The sequence below is a fragment of the Strix aluco genome, chromosome 1 (assembly GCF_031877795.1).
Source record: "Strix aluco isolate bStrAlu1 chromosome 1, bStrAlu1.hap1, whole genome shotgun sequence".
NCBI classification, from domain to species: Eukaryota; Metazoa; Chordata; class Aves; order Strigiformes; family Strigidae; genus Strix; species Strix aluco.
In genome coordinates this window covers 121,309,818-121,324,960 of record NC_133931.1, presented here as the reverse complement: position 1 = coordinate 121,324,960, position 15,143 = coordinate 121,309,818, and the positions used below count along the sequence as shown (strand labels likewise).

The following is a 15,143-nucleotide window of genomic DNA, read 5'->3' as shown; positions in this document are numbered from 1 at the left end:
TTTTTTGTTGGTTTTGGTTTTGTTTTTTCTTAATTTTTAATGTAGTAACACCGATTGGTGAGCATCACTCAGGGTTTCACAGATGTGAGCTTTACTAGATCATGCATTTATCTGCTGGTTCCAGAATATGAACACTATAAGCTTTTATTTTTAAAGAAGTATTAGCCTGTAAAATAAATTACTAAGAGAGTTTGAAACATCAGTCATATTTTTGCATACCTTTCTGACAAAAGCACACGCAGATGTTGAATGTAAATAAGTACTTCAATAAGCCTTATTTTAATTCATTCTCTGATGAAAATGCAAATACAAATATCAGCTACCTACTTTACAGTGAAGAGCTATTTAAAAGTCGATGCCTACATATATGTAGACTATGCATCCTAAAGCTGTCCCTACACCCGAATTAATCCTGCCTATAAAATAGTTGGGTGCATTCACTAATAAGAACCAACCTACAGGGACTCAGAGCAAGAGGTGAGCAAGAACTGTAGAATCTGCATGGGCAGAACGTGTAAACGACTCTTTTAAACCACCACAATTAATTTCACCCAAGTTCAGCTAGGGAGATCAGGTATCTAGTTCAAGCTAGGTGTCTACGCTCCTCCTATAGTTAATGAAAAGAAATAGGCAGCTCCAGAGAATCAATCATTTTTTCATTAAGACAGGCATCTTAAATAGATGGCATAGTTCATTCTCTGGAGCTGCCTATTTTTCTCTTGATTAGGCTTTGGTAATCCTTCCACAGGTGTTTTGGTTTTTTTTTTTTTTCCTAAATGCTGCATTAACAAATGCCATTCTAGCAGTGTCTCTCTCAAGCAAGGAGAAATTGTGTTAGGAGGTTTTATCTGAACAGAGCAATTTAGAACATCTCTGAACCTTACTTAAAGAGAAGTAGTGAAACATCTCTTTTCATAAATAGTCTCTATGGAAGGATTAACAAAGTTTAAAACATCTCTTCCAAAAAACTGGAGGAAAGTTCAGCACTGACTTCTGCACTGATGAAATCTGGCAAACAGAAGGCCTTCCCACAAACCATGTGTTTCCCCCTCTTTTGAGATGATTACTCCTGGGAACTCAGGCTTCATTAATATGTGATTAACACCAGCTCAGAACACCAGTGAGGTGCTTAACTTGAAGAAAAGCACAAACAAGTACAAGAGGAAATGTGGTGCAGTTTTATATAAAAATGGTCACTAGATATATTCCAAAGAATTTAAGAGCACCTAATTTGCTTCACAGAGAGTACTGTTGAAAGTCATCCAAAGTAGATATCCAATTCAAGAACGTCCAGGGTGTGCAACTGATGTAAAGCTTACTGCTCTGCAGAAAAACAATCTCCACTACTTGTGTACAAATAGAGAATGACAATGTATCTGAGATGAAAGAAAAATTCAAAGAGCTCAGTATCTTCAAGTCAAGAAACCAGACAATCTCCACACCAGAAAAAATATTGTAAGGTACTTCCAATCTCAAACTCAGTAGCAAGAATCCTGATATAACAATGCAAGTGGAAGTCAGACTTTTTGACTGGAGAATTGTGAATAGATAAACTGAACAAGTAGAGACTCTGTACTAAGAATAGCCAAGACTTTGTAACAAGCTATGACAGAAAAGCAATTAAAAAGACATGAAAATAAATAGAAAATTAGATTTTAAATAGTTCAGTAAACATAGATCATGGCATATCCTTTCTTAAGGAAGCATAAATGCAGTAGATCTAATATACCTAGCATAAACGTGTCTATATTTATTCTGCCCTGCTGTATTTTGGTAAGACCTTATCTGAGTTTCTATCCATGTTTCTTCTCACCCCTACTTAAGAGGAAAAAAAACTAGCAAAGAGAAAGACACAAATACTAGGTTTGTTATGTATTGTGGTGATGGTGTCATAGTAAGTCACTATAAATCTGCTACAAAGAAATTAATGTTTTGTGTGAACATTAATATTGTTAAAATGGATTGTAGGTGGGTTATGGAAGAGGAGGAGGATGCTATACACTATTATTTGAAGTCTTCCTGGAGAACAAGTAACACAAAAAACAGAACTCACCATAAGCTCTTCTCCAACAAAAATGAAACATCAAGATAGGCTGGGGATTTGGAAAGACTACAAATACTCCTTTCCCATACAGATAAGGTACAATCTTAGAAATGTTGGTTAAAGGGCAGGTTTTGGAAGTCATTCAGGTCAATCTCCAGCTCAAGGCAGGCCTACTGTCAATGCCAGATCAGGTCAGCCAGTGCCTTATGGTATAGGTTGGAGATTCCACATCTCCAGTTAGTCTGCTCCAGTGCTGGACTTCCCATCTAATGAAATACTTCTGTTATTTCTCAGTCTAAACCTCCCAGGGCTGCACCTTGTGGCCATTGCCCTGTGTTTTAGCATCTTTCACTGCTGAGAAGAGTTGGACTCTACTGTCATTGTGAGCTCCCCACTCTCAAGTAGTTGTAGGCTGCAATTAGCTCCCACCCTTTGCCTCTTCCTAGTAATAGGTCTATCACAGATTCCATTATAAGGCTGTTCTTGCCTTGGTAAATAAACTATGCAATCTTAAACTGCAGAACTCAGTTCTCTCACAATTTTTACATTTTCCATAGTTGCTGTCCTGTCTAGTAAAAGAAAGTTCTAAAAAACCCGTTACCTCCTTAGCACAAGAGTTGTGGATGCACCTTTTAAGAGATTGTACCAGTTTTGGCTGGGATAGAGTTAATTTTCTTCATGGTAGCTCATAGGCGGCTGTTTGAGATCTGTGATGAAAACAGGGTTGATAACACAGGGATGTTTTAGTTACTGCTGAGCAGTGCTTACAGAGTCAAGGCCTTTTCTGCTTTTCACCCCACCCCACCTGGCTGCTGGGGGTGCACAAGAAGCTGGAAGGTGACACAGCTGGGACAGCTGACTCCAACTGACCAGAGGGATATCCTATACCATATGATGTTGTGCTCAGCAATAAAACTGGGGGAAGAAAGAGGAAGGGTGAGGTTTGGAGTAATGGTGTTCATCTTCCCAAGTAATGGTTAAACATGATGGAGCCTCGCTTTCCTGGAGATGGCTGAACACCTGCTTGCCAATAGAAGTAGGGAATGAATTGCTTATTTTGCTTTGCTTGCATGTGTGGCTTTTGCTTTACCTACTGTCTTGACATCAACCCATGAGTTTTCTCACTTTCATCCTTCTGATTGTCTCCCCCATCCCACTGGGGAAAGTGAGTGAGTGGCTGCGTGAGGCTGAGCTGCCAGCTGGGCTTAAGCCACAACAGACACAGAGATACCTGGAAGAGTTTAGTATCCACGGGAGTGAATGGGCAAAAGTGGAATTTGAGGAACTGTCCAAGGATAACCTTTGGCTTAGGCAACTCTATTTGTCCATATAAGAGGGCTTAAAATCTCAAGAGCCAATATACAACGTATGCATCTCATATATAAGCTTTCAGAAAATCTCCCGGGTTTTTTTTTTTTCCCCCCGAGTTACTATTTATCCAGTCCACTTTAAGATATTATTAACTTATAGTATTTAACTCACAAAAGTCTTAGCAGCAAATCATGTTTGAAACATGAAACTATGTAAATTAATATTTTCTTAAGATTTTTCTGACAAATTCAAGAAAAAACAAGGGTGTTTTCATTAACACTAAAAATAAGCTGCTCAGTTAGAACTCATTTCATACTATATGTTCAAATTTCTTCACACCTTTCAGAATTACTACTTTTCTGATACTAAATCCTAAAGCAAGTTTGTTTCATTCCTAAAAGAATTTCTTTGATTAAAAAAAAGAGGAAAGCTTAAAGCTGTGATTTAAGTATTTAGGGGAAAAAAAAGGTTTAAACAAAGTAAAAACTTTCCATATGGTCAACCTTCTAATTATGCCCATGGGCACCTACAGTCAGTTGATACCAAAATTTATTTCTTATTTATTGATGCCAGAAATCCATCAAGAATAAGAGTGATAGCAAGATACCTACTGTGGGACAAGCTACCCTTGTACATCTAACAGAGGCATTGCTCTCCCGCTGTCATCTCAAGTGCAAAATCATGGCTTTCTCAGAGTAAGTTTGCAGATATTTCTTCAGGATTGCTATCCATTAAAACAAATATCCAGTATAACATAAAACAAAGCTCTTACTGGTTTGCAGGAGAAAAAGAATATAGTTAAATTTTATACAAGATGACTCCCACTCTACAGCAAATAAAAATAACCAAATCAGTAAAGCATTTTAATATTCTTGTAATACAACCTAGGTTTAGATCTTTCATTTTTCCAGATATCCCCATGAAGATATTAACTTTCTAGTATTCATAATCCAAAGTACAACAACAGACATCTTAAATTTGCCTAGATTTCAATTCAAGTATTTTAAAATATGTCTTTATGCTTTCTTTTCAGTGTATCAAAAGGTCACATTTTTTTACATGAATGCTAACAGGCACAGTTCACAACAAAGGTCAAGGTTCTTTGGGGATTCATTCTCCCTCTCTCATTTTAAAACAAGTTCATGATTTGAATTCAAGATAAAAGATGAATATATTATTGATCTAAATGCTCAGACTGGCCCACATATATAATGCTCAAACACCATGAATGAACACATTCTTATTATTCATTTCATATGCTTTACTAATAACGACTGTGAATGGAAGTCACAAGTGTATTATTGAATGTTATGAATAAACATGCGTAATGTCTGTCCATCCACATTTCAAGTTAATGTCAGCCATTCACGTTCATAATCTGAACACTCCCCACCCTGCACACAAACACAAAACCCCGAAACAAAAGACACAGTTACTCACCAATGGTTCCCTGTTTTTGACAAGCCTGATTATTTTAACTGAATCTTCTTCCTCATCAATATCATCAGGCATGGGGGGCAAGACAGGATCGTAGCTCTTCTGAGCAACAGTATCATGTACAGAGAGCAAAGCCTGGAAACATTAATAATCAGTATATTATTTGGCATCTGAAAAGTTTATGAAAGGCAAAGCAGAGGACATTATTTATAGCCTGACTACTAGCATGATGCATGCAGATTGAATATAATTCTTGTACACAATTTTAACACATCAAATGGATGAAACAACTCCATAAAGTGTATGTTTTCATATACACTATGTATGCATCTAGTAAATTGTGGATACAGAACAATGTCTTCATACACATGAAAATACCAAGTGCTTTACACATTAGCTTGAAATTACAAGAATTATGAACAGGAGAAAACCCAAGTCTCCTAAAGTAAGAACATCATTCTACTTGTCCTAGATAAAAAGTTTATTTGATACAGTAAGCAGTCCTATGAAACAAATAAGCAGTATTTTTCAGTACTTCTGTTCAAGCATGAGATGCATGACATTAAGCTGTTGCCCAGCCGTTCCCTTCTGAGGAACTCTGGAAGCTTACCTGGTTACTGGATCTCTTTCATACTAGCTCCCTTCCATACGAGTTCCAAATTCTCTCAGGAATTTTTAATTTACTGTGGAATTCATAATCGAGGTTGAGGAACATACTGGAGAAATTAATTGGTTCAGACGGGTGCTTATCAACCACCTGTTCTATGTCTTGCCTCCATTCTTTCTCTGTTATTCCCCCAGTGCATGCACAGCTTGAACAATAGATTTTTCAAAGAAAAGCATAACAAAGTCTGACAAAAGGTGCAATGTTGAAAATAAAGTAATTTATGAACTTGCAGAAATTAAAAGATCTTGAAAGTCAAAGAAAGTTATAAAGCTCATTCTAAGGCTCTAAAAAAATTCTCAGCTGTAATCTAAAATTCACAGCTCTTTCTAGATACAGAACTCAAAGTTCTTCTTTATTCTGAACAGTCTTCATTATTTGTAATACCTTTTAAACTGGTGAAAAATGGTTAAGTAATGCTTTTACTTTTGTAGTGAAAACTGTGCATTATAGCAGGAATAAGAGCAACAGCCATACATATAATTCTATCTACTGATTTCAGTTGCTTCTGTTTTCAAGTAGTTGCTCCTAAATACTTGAGTGTTTTACATTTTGACCTGATATTTTTTCCCAAAGATTCAATATTACAAAAGTTATATTCTCAATAGCAGAAGTACTTTGCAAATTGATAACCTTCTCTACAATAAAAATAAGGTGGTTTGGAAAACATCAAGACGTTTAGGATAAAACAGAACACATTAACCTTGTAGGGACCTTAGAAGTACCATATCAATGACTGTAATAATGAATCTATTATAACAATTACAACAATGCTTAAGAAGAAACTTCTTAATGAAGAACAGAAAATGGCTACATTTCTCTGATGCCAGTTTACTTGCTAATATTAGACTGCATGTCCAAATTACCAGAAACTGTATGTTCTCAAGCATGATGCAATGTTTTAAAAAAGCATGACACTTCCATTATGCTATTCCAGGATTTTTCTCCTGAATGGAGGAGACTGAAACAACAGAAAACAATTTCCAGGCAATGCTACAAGCTGTCATTTCAAAAGCAGAAGGCAAGAAGTATATGGTAATCTTGAAATTCTGAAGTTCAAATCTGAAGTTAGATCTTCAAAAAAAATAAACATAGAGGAAGTTCATGCCTGCTTCATGAGAATTTGCTGTTGTCTTACTGATTTTTATGCATATTGTACAATTCAATAAAAACATTTCAACACACTAATTATTTCTGTTTTTCTTCCCAAGACACAGTTATGCATTTGTACCATTTACCATCGAAAATTACCAGCTCCCTCCACCAATGAGTAGTTTTACTTTAGATCTGAGCTAAAAACCTCAGGCTAGCAATTACAGTTCCTCCTGGAAATGTGTATTATGAAGCATTACATATGTAGAAGCCATGCAGTCCTCTAAAGATGTATGTGAAAAATCAAAGATACACTAAAACAAAAGTAGTGTTTGCTTTTACTTCAGGCTACTTACAGTTAAGACTTCTAAAACTAGTCTTCTGCAATTACATTTTTCCACATAAAGCTAGGGCACATTCATGGACTGGTTCAATTTAATGAGGTTCTATATTGCAGTTTAAAAACAATCAGGCAGATAGAGAAAACAGACGAAAATAATCTAGAACACCACTTCCAGGATAAAAGGCAGCAACTTAAATCATATTCAAAAGAACCTACCCTTGACAATGAAACTTGCAAAATAGATTCTCTCCACTACTACACTGAATTATGCCACTAGTGTTAATAATATACTTCCCTGCTCTGCCTGCCAGATCAGGATCCTGGACACCACGCACAAAACAGTGATGCAGCCCAAGTATTATAAACCAATGCCAATCAATGTCTGGTATTTATGATGCTTTTCTTTACTCACAACTGAAACGTATCAGCCCCTTCCCTCCTCCTCCCAAAAAACATATTAAACCACAGTTTTCAATATAAGATCTTTTCCCCAAACTCTAGTACTACTTTATCTCAGTGCAAAGATGCATATTTTAGGTAAGAGTACGAATGCCAGAAATTATATGTCTTTTCTCAGTCAAGCTTCCAGAAGAGCTTCTGTCATCACAAACTTGTTTATGCTGTACACTGAACATGCTAAGATTTCTTTCCTGCTTGTCTTCCATCATTGCTTCTTTTAACACACTCCTCTGTCCACTGTAGTTGCTCTTGAAATAGCCAGCAGCAGAGACATTGGGCAATAATTAATCTGCAAGCAAAACTTATAAAGCCATTTTGATTTCACTTTATGTATTCAACTAAAAGTGGTCAGAGCCTGACCTCGAGAGAACTTCCATATGCTTTGAACACATGAAAAAATGACCATATTCACAGACTAAAGGGACGTTTCTTCAGCAGCTTCTTTGTACTGTGCAATTAATATAATGTATGCTTAGTCCAAAAAACTATGTATCAGACTAGACATTTATTTAAAAGCAAACAAATTACAAGTGCCAAGAAATAAAACTTGGATCCTATGATGAACCAGATTTACCCTGAATAAGTGTGCAGTAAATGCACAAAGCAATGTAAATGTGCTCTTTATGTACACAAGAAGCAATCAACTTACTTCCATGATACTAATTTTTACCTATCACAAGAAACTGCAAGAAGTGCAGATGAATTTTTTTATGTTTTTTTTTTGTTTTGTTTTCAAATACACAGGTCTTCGGAACTATGCATGTATGATCCAAGATTCGGGTCATGTATATTTAAGCACCTCTGGAGAAAAAGATTTTATTTCAGCTCCAAGTTCTATGCTTATGATTCACTAATGTAAACATGGTCCATATTTAGAACTTGAAAGAAGGTATGATTCAAACTCCTGCACTACCTAAATATAAATATTGATGTTCAGCTAAATTCTTAGACATGATCTAGATGGAAATGCATACTTTCATCAGACCTCCGAAATGTCTAATAACTAGTGCTGTATTTTTCATATTAAAGCTATCACTGATCATTTCACAGTTTATAAATTGAAATTTTAAACTATCAACTTACACAAAGAAAATCTGACATTGGAAACATTCAAAGTTCTTTTTCTTAAACTGTTCCAAAACTTTAAATGTTTATTTAAATTGAGAATGTTATTAATGAAAACAGTTCTATATTTTGAAAAATGTGTATCATTTAACTGCACTGACTACACTTTTGCTCCTCTAAAACAATGACAAATTTTGTTATTTTTTGCTTCTGTTTATATTTTGAGATCTGTAAGAGTAAAAATATCCCAAGTAGTCCCTGACTCGTGAACACAGCTCCTTATGTTTATAAATTCTCATTATTAAAAAAGAAAAAAAGTCTCAATTTAGGCTTTACTTTTCAGAAATATTTTGCATTTACTAGTCTAGAAAAACATTTTAGAAAACAGTAAGTTAAATAAAGAAGCAAGATGGAATGGACAAAGAAACAAAAGCAGCCTCTTTATGGTACTTGAAAAAAACAAGATTAGAAAATTAAATAATTAATAGTCTAGATTATCGGCATAAAATTTATAAGGACTCAAACCAACCTTTACGAAAGCCAACAGCTGTGACAGACTGTGACACTGCAAGTCAGCTGCTGGTTACCTTGCCTATGAAGTAGATTGCTGCCCTGGCAGCAGAGTCAGCAAAATGGAAGAAAATGGCCCATGACTTTGCTGTCCCAGTCCACAGCTTGAATCATTAGCACCAGCCACCTTTTCTGGCAGTTCAACTTGAAGTCTATCAGGTAAGACAGAGAGATTTTCCCACCTCTTTGCTTTGTTATAGTGACAGTAACTTCCACTGAGGCTGGCACTGAGAAGTTACACCAGAGGAGAAAAGTAACTTCATCAGCAACCACAGCAATGTGCCCCTGAATTTGCCTGGCAGAGCTCGTCTTCCAGAGACCTCTAGCCATATTATGTTTTCCTTTGTGATAAGGTTACAGAAGAAATACAAAAAGACAAGATGAAAATGTTGGTGGGGAAAATTATGCAAGACTGGAAAGACAGACTTTGAGTAGCTTGCATAAAGTTAAAATCAAGTGAGCAGAGTCATCCAGTGACAGATATCAAAGAAGGAAAGCTGGAAGGAGACAACACACTGAAGGAAAGACTGTCAAGACCATCAGAATGGAAGGAGAAGCATAGGAGTCATAACAGCCAAACATGTGCAAGAATTTAGAAAGCAGGAGAATAAAACCAGAAGAAAGCTGAAGTATAATGGTGATGGCATACAGGCTCTAGGCACAGAAGAGCAATTTAACTTCAAAACAGTTTGGAGAAGAAAGGGATAAAAATATAAGGTTTCAGAATCAAGCTATACATTTAAGAACAACTGGTAAGCAGCACAAAATTAACAGGAGAAAAAGGAAATAAGAATTTAGATGGGGGGGTGGGGGGAAAAGAGAACAACCTTTCTTCTTCCACAGGAGAATTAGTCTTTAAACCTACTATCCTGAGTACATAAGCTAGATTTTACACTGATGTACTTAATTAGTACATTCCACCGCACTAATTCCACTCCAGCAAATGGATGGTAAAACATCCACCAGAAAAGGGCAATGCATGGCAGTTTTACCCACCAACCCTGCCTGCTAAAGGAATATTGTGCAACCCTAATCCTGATGCAGGATAAGGGTTGACAAGATAACAAGAGGGCAGGTGAGAACAGATATCTCAATTAACAGATAAGAACAACCACATTAGCTGAATTCTCCAGCTTGGCTAAAGCAGGAAGCATAATCCAGAAGCAGAATCAAGCAATAAAACTACAGGCAGGAAAAACTCAGTAGTGCTGCTGAAGTGACCAGAGGATGGCAGGGATAACAGTGAACTGAAGTGGGTTTTTTGGCAGTAGAACCAGTGAGTGAATACACAAGCTCCAGTAACCACTTATCAGGCAGAAAAGTAATATTATTCTGTCTGATGGTGCAATAATCTAATTACTTTCCTACAGAAATCTGAGATTTTCTGTTCTGAACAAAATTCCCAAGTTAACACATACAGTACGTAATATTAAATAAATCAGTTAATTTCCAAATAAATGAACACATTTTACTTTTGCTACTGAAAATTGTTTACACTATTCAGTCAACAAAAGCAAAAAACCTCTGACAGTGATGGTAAGAAAAATTAAATAAGGTCCTTTAAATTAAGCATAATTTTCTGTGTGAAGTCAGGAAACCAATGGGTATACTAATTCATGTGGGAAAACATCAGGGTTAATTTCTTTCCATCCTTCACATATTACATTTTTCCTATATATTCTCTATAAAATCCCCAGAAATTATATATTGTGTGAGAAGACAGCAGTTACATACATACAAAAGAGAAAAAATGTTCCCTACTTGCAAGTGTCCCATCTGTACTTAAACCAGAGTTGCCTTCTAGTTCAAGTCTGTCCAAGTGGCAATTAAATCCCTTTCTCTTCCAATTTGACTTTGATGCAGTTGGGTCACAGTAGTGATTCAAAATATTTAAAACACATACCGTACATGTGTGGGTTTCTGCTCTTAATATCTACCATATATTAATGTTCTTAGCACAGCAACATCTCAGTTGTATCAACATTCAGTATGTATTACTTTTACCTCTTTATTATGGTGGACTCTGTTCATGACTATATGAACTTCCTTTCACAAAAGGGTAATTTCCTTGCCTGAAAATGCAGTTTCTTGATTTCAGATTCACCAGTCTGAACTGATGGGTTTACCTGCAGCTGGTAGCCAGACGGCAACAGCCAACAGAAAAGTGAACTTTCTGCATCTTTAGACTCCTGCTTCCTCTGGCTCATTGTTCACAGCCCCTGGAGACGCTTCCAAAGTTGAACTGTTCTCAGTGTTCACAGAAACACGCAGCCCATCCATGTCATCTGGTAAAAGTGTTAATATTCTTCCAGATGACAGCCCTATGTTTTTCCTCAGTTGTGGATAATGGCAGAATAAGCTCTGATTTTAAATCAATAGTGAAGAATCTGAACAAAGTGTGTTTTACATTCGCAACATGATTCATGTAGCTAAAGTGTTCATGAAGCTTTAACCCCTATTTAAGTAACTTCCAAGATGGCTCCACAAATAGATGGTTTTCAGAGGGGAAAGTGCCAAGACAGGAGCATTCTTCCAAAACCTTGGCAATCCTCGATCAATTCCTTTTTTTAAGAAGCAGCAGCATCCTGACAATATTCAGTGTCTACAGCGGTAGCATGCATCTTTGCTTGGTTGAAAACCACCTCAAAACATCCCATCCCACCCCACACCCCCCCAAGAAATCAAGTGAAAATACAAACCTAAGAAAAGTAAAAGCTGAGGTTTCAGTTGCCCTTTCTGAAAAGGTGCCTTTTAGAAATGACCCAGCCTTTTTTTGAAACAGCATGATGTCTGAAGTCTTAAAAAGAAAAGAAAAACACCTACTGATTCATGAGGTTAAAAGAATCTGGACATACTTAATTCCTCCAGAAAATAACAACATATATTCATTTATGATAAGGAGCTCATAAATACAGCTACAGAGTACTCATACTACATGGACACCTAACTAAAAATATTGAAATAGTTTAGTTTTTAAGGTAATTACTTTTGCCAGCTTTGGACTTTTCCCATATTGAACACTAGAAGTATTTCTACATATCAATTGCACTAAATTCAGATATCATTCTGGAGAACTGTAAAGATGCAGTAAATATTAACTTCACCATTACATATAAGTAAATCTTCTGTAAGTATTTAATAAAGTTGTAACTAAAGAATTATAAAATATTAAAATAGATGTGGTGGAACAGAGTAAGTCCTGCCTCTTAAATAGTAACTTCCATTTAAAAAGGCCACCAAAACAGCAGGTATAAGAAAAAAGCTTACAATTTTCTAAAATATTTGTCATAAAGATACTTATAGATTTACAAGTTACATAACCATGGAAAGAGTGTCTTGCCATTGACTAGAAAACCAGGAATAAGCAGAAAGGGAGAAAAATGATTATGGGACTATACTGGACCAATACTGAAGATTTATCAATGAACTAGAAAAGAGGAGACTGTTGAATAAATGAACGGAGAGTTCAAGTAGAATGCTATCCGGCAAATGCAAAGGAAAAGCACCAATGAAAGAAAAAGCAGCATAAAAAGATTACAACTTAAAGAGGGACTGTTGCTTTGTATTGTGCAGTTTCTCCATTTTCACTAGCTGAATAGAATTGCTACTTGAATGGGATATGATTTTATCCATAGTGATTTTTCCTCCTCCTAAATTGCCAGCTTTAGTAATCTTGCCAACTTTTATGCGCTGTATGTGAATGCTATAGTTATGTGTATGCAATTCAACATTCTTACATGGGTTAGAGTTGGTTCCTTCATGTGGGAAAGTCTGTATATATAACCAAAGAATTTCTTTGATATACTTTTCAAATCTTTTATTTTCTGCTGCCAACCTTCCTGGCTTCACTTTTGTTTATTATATCTATCACTTTATTTATTATATGTTGGCTGCCAGCGAGCATTCTCATATCCATATGTCTAAGAAGATTGACAAACAAGCTGTCCATTGGCCATCAGCTGAGTTATCACACGAGACGGACCTGAGAGCATTTCCAGGGTAACATGATGGTTATTATTTAAATATATTCATGCAGTATTCTTTCATCTCCTTTATATCATTTTCTATCTATGCTTATGATATGTTGTATATTGTTATATGTATGCTCTGTCAGCTGCTACCACATTAAAAGTGTGCCACAACTGCTTTCTAATTGCCTGTCAAATGTGAAAAATAAAGGCTTTTCTTGCTGCTTTTAAAAGGACTATTTTGCTATTACATTTTTGGTTTACTTACTCCATTCCAGTAACATGAACATTCCAAAAATAAAGACAGCAACATATTCTCCCAGCACTCCCCACCCACAAAAAGTTTTTTATAGAAAACTCCTTTGAATTACGGGTGCAAGCAGAAATGGAAATAGGAAGTCAAGGTCTAAAGCTGAAAAGAGTTCAGACTAAAATCTACTTTTCCTCTAACAAGGTTGCCAAAATGCATGATGGAGGGCTTCCCAAAGTGGCAAATAGTTTAAAGGCAGGAAACACTGGGCGGAAGGATCTCATTCACTTGCCAGCAAAAGTCTCCCCAGCATGGTCTCCTCTCACCCAGTTTCATTGCTGGTATGCTCAGAACATCTACAGGTTATCCATCAACCAACGTTATCTAGCCATAAATGCTGTGGTCCTTGCTTACTGTTGCAGTGATTTGCATATATTACTCAGGGGGAAAAGAAATATTTCTCTCTCACTGCTGATACTCCACAGCATACCATCCAAAATCAAGCAGGCTCTTACAAATTTACAAATTAATGGCATCTAATTTTGCAAATGAGGATTATGTAGGTAACTTTTCAGTTGACATATGAAGTACAATGTACTCCAGCTCACCATATTAATGACGTTAAACTAGTTTATGTAGTAAAATCTCTTAATATAAGGGCACAACTCCTGTAACCAGTCCTACTAGCAAACCTCAAAGACCACTGATGAGTAAATAGTTATAAATCATGGGAAATCACACTTCCTGAACAGATATTGTAGATATTTGTGTTACAATGTGTGAGCCTCTTTCATAAAGAGGAGGAGAACAGTCTCCCAGGACGTGAGCAAAAATAGACACTGGTGTATTCAGGAGGACAGGTCCCTAAAGGGACAGGGCTGAAAGGTCCTCCAAGTGCCTGGGATACAGTAACAGCCCAAACATAGCTCAGATGTTAACTGACCTGAAATTTGTATTTGGGTTCTCCAGATGCAAAACATGAACAGTTTTAGGCAAATCCCAACAATTTTCAGTGGAAAATGTTGACTTAGCAGAAACCGCATATTTCATTGAAAAGCCCTGATGGAAAATCCTCAGCAAGTCTAATTACAAAGGAAATGTTGGAAAGAAGACAAAGTTTAGATTAAGATTTTTTTAATTACATGCTATAGAAATGCTTCATGAACTTTTCAAAGCAAAAACAGATTTTGTTTTATATTATTATAGTCCAATATTTTCTTTGAGTGTGGAAAAATGCCTGCTGTTTCCTGCACAATAAATTATATTGTCAATTTTTGCCAGTGACTGTAAGGCAGCTTTACAAGGCTCTGCTGATAAAGGCTTAAAATGTTTGGGTTTTTAACAGAACAAGTAGCAGTTTGATCAGAACAGTCTATCAGGCCACTATGCAAATCTAGTAAGCCTCAGATGGCAGGGATAATGGTATCAGCAGTTGTTCATCAAATAAATGCTAGAATTTACAAACTTCCCAGTAAATATAAGAAAAACAGAACAGTACAATGGAAAAGGTATGCTTCAAACTAAAAGAAGCACTATTTCTTTTTTTAAATAAACATAAACAAATATAGGAAATATTTATATGAAGAACAAAGTGCCCTGGCTTCATTATCTGCAGTTTTAGTTTTGTTTAACTCATGGTTCTATTCTGAAGGAAAGCCAAGGAAGTACTTATTAGATGAAAATATTTACAAATGCAAATTGTTTGTGCGTTGTGAAACAAAGTCAAGTACATCTTAAATGATTTGCTGTGTAAATCCTATTTACGGTTTTCTGGTGTATGCATCTTTGCCATTTGAAAGCAATTTTTAAAAAAATGAAAACAAATTAAAGAATCTGTATTTTCTCTGAACAGCACATCGAAGTTGTCCATGGATAAGTTAATCTGAAAACATTCCCAGTCATACAAGAGTGGTTTTCCCTTCACTCTACAAGTTATCGTT

At 36.0% G+C, this 15,143-nt stretch overlaps 1 protein-coding gene across 4 annotated transcripts in view; it reads right to left on the bottom strand.

Moving 5' to 3' along the window:
• The window catches only part of MPP7 (MAGUK p55 scaffold protein 7), a 159,421-nt gene that overhangs the window by 44,594 nt on the left and 99,684 nt on the right, over positions 1–15,143 (bottom strand). For all 4 annotated transcript variants that reach the window (XR_012624244.1, XM_074833326.1, XM_074833350.1 and 1 more), the window contains one exon: positions 4,796–4,927. Coding sequence is in view for 3 of the 4 variants with exons in the window: in XM_074833326.1 (XP_074689427.1) it covers positions 4,796–4,927 (132 nt within the window). In the remaining variant the exon portion in view is untranslated. The remainder of the gene's footprint in view (positions 1–4,795; positions 4,928–15,143) is intronic.